A 9,617-nucleotide genomic window follows, 5' to 3' on the forward strand; every position below is an offset into this window, starting at 1 on the left:
TCATCTGCCTGAAAAGACAGCCCTGCCCCCCCCCCCCCCCCCCCCCCCCCCCCCCCCCCCACACACACACACACACACACACACACACACACACACATACACACACACACACACACACACACACACACACACCACCTCTCCTTCCTCTGGACAACCACAGGCTCATTAGAGAGGCTCCACCTCCACGGAAAAGGTAGGCTATACAGGCTTTACTGACAGTTAGTGAAGAGTGTGACTTTCAGAGGAAACAAGGAAATTTCACAGACAAATTATATGAGGATAGAACTGGGTGTCCTTGACAGTGTCATGGCTGAGTAGTGTGAAAGAAATGTATGTGGAAGGACGTCTACAAGCAAATCAAAATACATTCAGTATAAAATTTTATTTCGCTATGATGGGGAGACATTTTGAAATTCAGTTCAAAACAGCAACAATAGAAAGAAATACTTCATCTTTAAGACACATTTTGTTAAGATTACTCAAAATGGGAAATATAAAAAATATAAAAAAGCAAATATAAAAAAACCTTGTGTTGTTGCAATGTGGTAAAAGAGGTTCAAAACATAGCAGCACAGAAATGCACTTTCATCTCTCCAACTGCATCATCAGCCCTGTGATTCACTACTTTAAAAATGTACCCAGACTCAAAAAGAAATCAAAGGTCCCACATGCATGAGAAATACAGATCAAAAGGAGCTGGTATAGAAATATTCTACCGTTAAATCTTTATTAAAAACAAAGCGAAATGCTGAAGATGAGTCATGAGTCCTCAGTGGTTGGCCGCTGAAGAGGAGGAGAGGATTCTACAGGTGACTCGGATGCTGGTGTGACTGCGGGTTTGTCTGTGCAGATCCCATCTTTAGAAATGTCTGTTGGATCATCTGCAGGTGTCAGAGCGAAATAGCTCGAGTTCTGAAATTTGAGCACTTCATTGCCCCAGCTGGTCCAACCGGGTTGCAGGCTTCGAGCGAACAGCTCCAAGCACGTGGCTTCGGCTCCAACATACAGCTTCAACACCTCTACGGAGAGGAAGAAATGAGGAAGAGGAATGATCATGGATGGATTAACTCACTATAGCGCCTGAAACAATAAAGCTGTTGGGCCTAATGTTCAATTCAAAATGGCATGTATCAACAACTGGGGGCACAAAACACGACTTGAGCTGCTACACTATCAGAAATGCAACAGAATTGGACCAATTTGTGTATCAGATGCTTATGTTTCTGTTCCTGTGTAGTCGAGTATAAATGTAGTTTCTAGGAGACAAGATTACATGAGGACACAGATGTACACACACAAGCCCATGAGTGATGCGGTACATGTTACTGCCAATGGTTTGTGGTGGTAATATGCCCAGGAGGGCAGCAATATGCCAGCAAAAGCAGGGAAGAAGAAGACTGCCACACAGCAAACAATGCAGCTTTCAAACTTTTCAGAAAAACTAGCAAATGCAAATGTTTTTGGATTTTTTTTGGAGGAAGGAAATGCACTCATCAAGTTTGTTAGACCTCAAAGATACACAAAATGCAGTGACCCTGCGGCTTTCAGGTGCCAGGTATGTTTGCCCTCTTGGTAATTCAACCTTGGGAAGAACAAGAGATAATAAATTCAATTGTAAATTTTAATGAATTTAAAGTTGGGTTGTAAAATTACTGCACTGCAACCTTTTCTTATGGGAGCACTTTGCTTGTTACTCTGTAAAAGTCAGAGGACAGCACTGGCAACCGCCCAGCTCCATCACACCATAGCACAGGGTTTTCTATGTGGACTGGCAGTGACCTTGAGTCTATAAGTGATGATATTCCAGCAGCAGCAGCAGCAGCATACCTGACAGATACGTTTCACTTCCTCCCCTTTGCTACTCTGTCTGCTCTTGTGCAGGCTCAAACCACCCTGACACTCGACTCAGCCAACACTCAGGGAGTTAATGAGCTCAAAAGCCTGATCCCCTAACCGATCTAACCTGCACGATGCGGTGTCCTGCCTCCCGTTTTCTCTTCCTATGCATGTCACAGAGACAGAGTCACGGAGTGGAAAGGCCAAACATGCAGCTCTCCGACTAATTCAGCCCGAACCGGTGACTCAGCTCTCAAAGTTGAACAGAGAATAAAAGGTCTAATTATGCTTTTTACTCTGAAATGGGACAACATATGAAACTTCTAGCAAGAAAGGCCTGAGGCAAAGGAAGGTGTTACTTAACTGCTGTCTAGACAAGTAACATTTTCAGTCTTATAAATTCTGTTTTGCAAGTTTCTCGTATTCTCTCCAGAGTTGATTCAGGATTAACCAAACCGCAGAGAACTAATTATGTATCCAGAACTGCTCAGTTTGATCAATCACGGCACAATAAATAATTCCATGGTCAAGTTTGAATAAAATATCTGCAACATAACTATGGCTTTAATCATTATTACCATGGTTGGTCATAGAAAATGTCATAGATTTAAACATAGATCTTTTTAAAGTCTCATGTTTCCTGTCTTTTCAATAGGATGTTTTCAGTCAATATAATCAATGACTTGTTATGGAGTGCCACAGGGTTTGGCTTCGGCCCCATGTTAATCTTCATTTACGACTATGTTAACCAATAACATTAAGAATCGTTCTTTTTCCTTGTAAAAAGCCACTAATCAGTTATTTCAGTTTATATTTATATACATTGTTTATTATTTATTATATATATTAATCATTAAAAAGGCATTTTAAGGATGTTCAATCTTCTTTCTTACTGAATATAGTTGAAATATCATTCTCATCTTCAGCTTGCATTAAAAACCAACTAAAGTTTGAACCATGAATCAAAAGCACTGCTATACCGATCTCTGTGTTGTCATGTTTTGACAGGTTCAAGTCTAGGTTCAACAGACAACATGTCAGTGAGATGTAGTGTAGATAATGGTGGGGCAGAGTACACAGCAACCAATAGTGCATGACAGTGTTGGATTGTCCGCCTGGGTGCAGTTACTCTTTCAAGCTGCTCTATTCAATATTTTTTATATCAACAATGGATAAAATGACTACGTATAATCTGAATGGGGTCGACTCATCACTCGATTCTGTCGTTCCCCTTGACTTTGCGATATGTTTTAAAAAACTTTAAAGTTTACTGTTTTGGTTCACTCTCACCATTATCATCCTTGCCATTTTCAGCACCAGGAAAAGCTCTAAAAACCCACTTTCCCCTTTCAGCACCAGACAGACAAAGTTGTTGAGTAGCAGCTAAACACAGTGCAGCATTTAGCAGCTTAGCAGCCAGATATTTCCCTCAGGAGCAGTTGAGAGCAAAAGAGAAGAGTGAATGTAGGGCTTAAATTTGCCATTTCACCTTTATAAGGTGATAATACATCAAAGTATGTGGCCAAAGGAGCTCAGGGTATTTCTGGAAAAAAAGAATAGAAAAGACAGAGGCCCATAATCTAACCTAATTTTGACTTCCTTACTGCTTTTCAGAATTTATTAAATAAATTTCAAAGATCACATTTACGGCACAGAGGGGATCACATCAATTACATCGTCCTCAGGGGATCCCAAATTATATTACATAGTGAGAATTCAAACGCTCTACAAGCAGCCCCTAGTGGCACTGCTGCTCCTTACACCCAACTGGAACAAGGTGATTTGAATCATCTGACATACGACTGAGTCACAGTCTCGCACAGGTCGAAAACAAAAGGCAATTAGACAACTGGCATCAGGGTTTCGAGACTCTGGAACGACAAACATAGAGAGCTGACAAATCTGGATAACGCTAGATTTCTATGTGTTTTTAATTAGACTGTTTTCATTTTTAACTGATGGGATAGTTGACAAGGAAGGCTTAATGTTGTAGCTGCCAATGAAACATACTGGTAAACAGATCACAGTCACAAATAATTTCCCAGTCAACAGTAATGCAACCCACACCACTGGCACTGTGCCTCTTTCTGAAATGAATATTAGGAGCAGCCACTTAACCACTGATTAAAATACCAAGTTGGGAAAATACTTTTTTTTCCTAAAGTTGCGAGGGGGGGGGGGGCTAGTTAATAAAAATCACACGTTTTGTCAGAGCAAAGTGCAAACACTTATTTTTTGCAGCTTGACCATCTGGCAACGATGTGTTGTATCCGTAGTGGAGAAATGGTGTCCCTTATCTCTCCATAGCAACCACGAATGTCAGTGACAGTAGCCCCATCTGAGAGGGGAAGTGGGTCAGGGTTTCTCAGGGCTGCGGGTCTGAGGGTTGTGGCTTCACGCCGTCGAGGCTGCCCACTGGCTCGAGCAGACCTGACACGCTCGACGTGACCGCTCAGTACAGCCAAGTTATGAGGAATGAAGGTGTGGGGACTTTATGTAATTTCTAACAGTTGCATTATCTATTGCAGGAGTGAACAAAAGAAAGAGAAAATCATCCCTCAAGCCTCTAGGTGTTAAATTATCATCTTAAATAAATAATCTGGTCTGCTTTTATTTGGCAGCTCTACAAGATTTGGGTCAAGCTCTCCTAATAGTTCATGCCACACTGCAATTTCTAACTATTACACTCACAGATTTGAGCCACACCCACTGCCAACAGAGGCTTCTCACTTCTGGCAGAATAACAAAAGAGGGACAGTAACTGGAGTTGAAACATATTAATTGTAGATGCTGCTCATTCTGGCCATTTAGTAGCAAATCTTTATTTTAAATACAACGAAAAAGCACCACAAATAGATATTTTTCGACCATTTTTGTATTTAATTATTAGTGCAACTCAGTGTCTGCATCTGACAAGTATAAATAAAAATATTGTGTGCATAAAAAAATAACTCCACAGCAACAAATAAAGTGACTGGAATAAACAAACCAGCTCTGGGTAAAACTGCTGAGAGGCTTTGCAATGAACAAAGAATCACACATGGAGACTGAGCACAATCTGTATACTAATCTACTTAATCTCTATGGCATCACAGCTCCACAATAGCATCTTTATGATTTAAATCAATGTATTTGTACAATATCCAGCCAATTCCATGAGGTGCAGGCTTTTCTGTGCTCCTGAAAGGGCACTGGCAAACACTGGCCATGTTTTGCTCTCCATACTGCACAATAAATCGCGTTCCCCTGAGAGGGAGTGATATGACGTCAAGCCTCTCTTATTCAGAGTCCCTGCATATTCATTGTCAAGGTCTTACATTGATTCCAAGTAGCAGGAGCCGTGTTGAAGTCAAGTCCTGCCACACCACAACCAGTGCAAACAATATCAATTTGAGACATCTGAGCAGCAGAGGTTCAAATTCTGAGAAATCCAACCTGTCATTGGTTGAGGATTCAAGCCCTGTGGTTATTATGGATACAGTAGAGACCCTGTATGTTGTCTTTGAGCAGTGCTCTCTCCTCCAACATGACCATCTGCAACCACTGTAAGCATTTCCAAAAGAAAGTGCCAACTTTCTGCAGTGGAAAAGGTATTTATACACTCAAAAAGTGTGATATATCCACTTAAATAATGTAATAAATCAATAATTTATTACTTAAATGCATTAATTTCTCACACAAAAACACATTGTAGTCATAATTATGTATGTAGTTTGTATGTAACTGCTGTCGCCTTGCGAACTGGAAGAAAATCAAAATGGGTTTTTAAACAAATTTAAATTTCAGTGATGCACCCATGAAGAATTGATTCAGGCTTAAGACCATTGCTTTTGCATCTGTGCAGGCGATAGCAGGATTTAGAGCTCATCGCTGGCACTGATAACAATCACTGATGTTGCAGCATTGCCCTCTGCTGGCACAGTAAAACAGAACAGTATTGTACTTGATGTATTTGGAGATATTAACCTGAGAGTGAGGGCTTCTGGGAATGGAGAGCTGATGGGACGCTGATGATCAAGCGGCTGTCCTCTACGGGAACCTCTGGCGTCTCCAAAGAGCTGAAAGTAGTCAAACAAGTCCGAGACTAAATATGATTTTGATTTTTGGGTTTGGGCGTAAAAGTGAAAGACAGAAGTCAAAGATTTTAAAACCTTATGGAGGTATCTGCAGAGGAACGATATCGGCCCAGGACCAGCACTTCATACGGCTTCTTGTGCGGCGAATCCAGTGGAAACACAAACTGTCCAGATGTGGTCACCTGAGGGAAAAGAGCAAAAAACCCACCGTCAAACGTCTGGAATCACACCAACAGGTCACATTCGAGAGCTGTTTCTATTCAAAGCTTCTGTACCTTGACCCAGAACCATTCGGCTACGACCTCTATCCCCCAGTGTGGATACAGCTCATCACGGACGAAACGCAGGTGGCTGGGCCGGTTTGTGACCCAGGTGACGACTAAGCAGTTCGTGGACGCCAGTTGGGGGATAGGCAGCCGTTTCAGCTGTGATGAGGGCAAAGAACTGTATCTTTGTTGAGGAAAAAAAATACATAAATAAAAAAAGATGTAATCAGTGTAAATGCATTCACCATACCGTTCTCTACTTCAGTATGATTCTTAAGATACGTCTGTTGTGCCTTATGTACAGTAATACTTTTCTACTTTCTGCTTTACACCTTCTAAAATAGCCAAATTACCTGCGACTCCTTTTCACAGACTTGTTTTCCCACGGTGGATCCATAACTATTAAGTCAAACTTTGTTCCATCTGTGTGAGAAACAAGCAGCTTTAGAAAACAGACACAACTAATATGCTCTCACTCAATGAGAATTCAAAGAAACACACTGAGTCACACTAGAATTATTTACGCCACTAAATTCAGAGAGGGTTGTTATGTTATGTTTGTGCCTCATGTTTCTCTGATTCAGACGCACTGTTCCTCACATTGCACTCACAGTGGACTAGCGGCTGGATTCGTGTGAAATCAGACAGCAGGAAGGCTGTGTGTGGTGGTATTACATATTCCTCTCCCATTAGTGTAACCACTGTGGCCTCGTCCGCCCTGTTCTCCGTTACCCGGGAGAACAAGTCAACATGCGATGTGCAGCCATCCTCAGCAGCAAGTGACTGAGTACGCTCCTCCTGCTCCTCCTCGTCCACTAGAGGAAGCTCTTTAGCCATTTCACAAAGAGCGGCAAGGCTGCATTCCTGGAGGGGAAGAGGCTCCGTCACCGTGTCCGTGGCTCCGGTCAGATATCCCAGGTACCGAGCAGAGTCCACCAAAGACTTGCTTCCCTCCAGGATGACAGACCTGATCTGCATCGGCACACATTACAGAGATTATTGTGACTGGGTGGTGTCATAAACTGAAAATATAAGGATATAAGGATATAAGAAAGTAACATGGTCATTTACTCAAGTTTTGCACTTTTTTTGTTCAGTTCTGATGTACTTTAACTAACTGCTGATTTATTAACATAATTTAAAAAAAAAAATTGAAACTAAAAATTTTTTATGTAGTATTATCCAAAGTGAGAAATCATCTCTGATCAGGGGAAGCTGTTCTCTGCTGCCTACAACAGACTCGAATTTGGGATCGCCAAATGATCTTCTCACCTCTCACAATAAAAGTGTCAAAATTAACATTGGCCAGACGAGGAAGCAGCTTTCTTAAAGACGCTGATGTTCTGACATGATAACAACATCAACTGCAGGACATTAAAGACACTTTACGACCTTGTGGGGGGTCATCCTGGCTGTTAAAGGGACAAGACATACTACACATTCTTCTTGTCAAAACCTGGCACCTACATTACCCACAATGCAACTCATCTGCCGACAGTTCTGTTGAGGAGTAGGTGTGTTCTAATAGTGGCTAATGTAGCGTCGAGCTGCCGGCCTCAGGCGGAGAAAAGGAGCAGGCTACAGAGGTCTGGTGAGGTCACCTTTTTCTAACTCCACACCACCCATCTTCAATCTTGTAGTCTACAGCCCCAACCAACTGAATAAGAAATGTGACTGCAACATCATGGTTAATTTTCCCCAATCCAGTTGTTCTCTCCGTGACACATTCATTTCAGTGGTTTAATACGACCCCTGCTGACACAAATGTCTTTCTACAGAAGATATATGCAGCTTGGACTTATATTTAGAGAATGAGAGTCAACCTACCTTCTCGTGAAAAGCTTGTGCATCAACTTCCCCCTGGTTGAGATCACTGTGTTTTCGTTTCCTTTTCTGAAAATAACATTGTCATTACATTATACACTGATGAATGGAGAAGCACAAGTAAACACAAGCAAAAGATTCAGGTACCAAACACGACCCAAATAGCTTCCACGTTTTTAACTTGAGAATAAAAAACAAAAACGTGTAACAATAAAAAAGTGACCTACAAGATATTTTCATTCACAATCATAACAGAAACATAAAAACATCATTGCATTATGAAGCACTGATTTGAGGTTGGAAAGCTAGGTGCTCTGACTGACTATAATATATTGACATGTTGAGCAAGTTTATTCCCCTATGACCTGGTTTAATCTTTATGTGTGTAATTGTCCTTTGAATCTGTAAAGTAACTTTCTCCAATATGCGTTTGTAGATGTGTTATTTTATGAAAGAAATTAAATGTATTTAATCAATTTGGATTATTCAAACAAAATAAATATATTCACACAAGATTTTTGCTCCAAGCATCAAAAAGTAATGGATGCTGCATTATTAAATATCTTATTCCATGTTAAGTAATTAACACCTAGAAAACTGAGTCTGCAACTAGATAGATAGATAGATAGATAGATAGATAGATAGATAGATAGATAGATAGATAGATAGATAGATACTTTATTTATCCCTTAGGGAAAATTCATGAACTGACAGTTACTTTTATTTAAGTTTAATTTAAGAATCTGGTACCTGCAAATCTTGTCTGTCCATCAACTAATTGACTGAGCTCTACAATACTGGTTTCTAGAGAAATTGAAATTGCAACACATTTTTGTCCCAGGGCCCCTCAGGATGAACTGGTATTACTCAACAGCATGAGTACTTCGAAACTGTACTTTAGTGCTTGTAGTTAGTTGCATTCCTCCACTGCTGTAAAGTAATTTTGTGGCACAGGATTTACCTTTGATGGTTTGTTTACTTTCTGTAACGTATCCGTGTTTCCTCCTTCCACAGCAACACTGGCATTCACACAATAATGGCTCTTTAAAATCTGAAAACACCGCCTTTTGCAACGACACTTGACTTGTGACTTTCGACCATTTCTCCATCGGATGCAACGCGAATAGCCCTGATCAATAAGTGAGCATGCATCCAAAACCCAGCCCTCGCTGCTCTGGACCACCACGGCCATTGTGAACGTGGTTGGTTACAGCTAAAGCGACTCACATAGCTGCATTAGGTTCCAGTGTAGCGAGCCACAACTCACCCGGGACCACATACAAATAAATCTTAACAGCTCGGCTTTCCTAAAAAAACGAAACCGAAAGTAAACGTCGTTCAAGACTCAGCGTGACTCAGTAATTACTTACGCAGAAAAGGAAACTAACTGCGTTGGTCCTGAGCGGGCTTCCGTAGAAATTCTGATGCGTTTACGTAATATTGATAGGGTGGGAATAACAAAAAAAACAACCGTGATTCAGACTTGGAAGTGTTCACACATTATTCCAGGGTAGCCTTTTTGTAAAGCTCCTGTATAATGACGGAATGTATTGACTATTCTGCAAAATTTTGTTTCAACAAAGGAGGAAACGCTCGTGGCTCGGCTCGTCGGTTT

At 41.1% G+C, this 9,617-nt stretch overlaps 1 protein-coding gene across 1 annotated transcript; it reads right to left on the reverse strand.

The window, feature by feature from the left end:
- Positions 1-363: 363 nt before the first annotated feature.
- On the reverse strand, positions 364-9,419 carry mettl4 (methyltransferase 4, N6-adenosine). Its single transcript, XM_056363711.1, has 8 exons — positions 8,964-9,419; positions 8,006-8,071; positions 6,790-7,150; positions 6,532-6,601; positions 6,188-6,362; positions 5,988-6,094; positions 5,803-5,894; positions 364-1,019 (listed from the first exon to the last, which is right to left on the reverse strand). The coding sequence occupies exons 1-8, from the start codon at positions 9,192-9,194 to the stop codon at positions 760-762; spliced, it is 1,362 nt and encodes a 453-aa protein (XP_056219686.1). The 5' UTR covers positions 9,195-9,419; the 3' UTR covers positions 364-759.
- Positions 9,420-9,617: the final 198 nt, after the last annotated feature.

The sequence above is a fragment of the Seriola aureovittata genome, chromosome 20, assembly GCF_021018895.1.
Source record: "Seriola aureovittata isolate HTS-2021-v1 ecotype China chromosome 20, ASM2101889v1, whole genome shotgun sequence".
NCBI lineage: Eukaryota > Metazoa > Chordata > Actinopteri > Carangiformes > Carangidae > Seriola > Seriola aureovittata.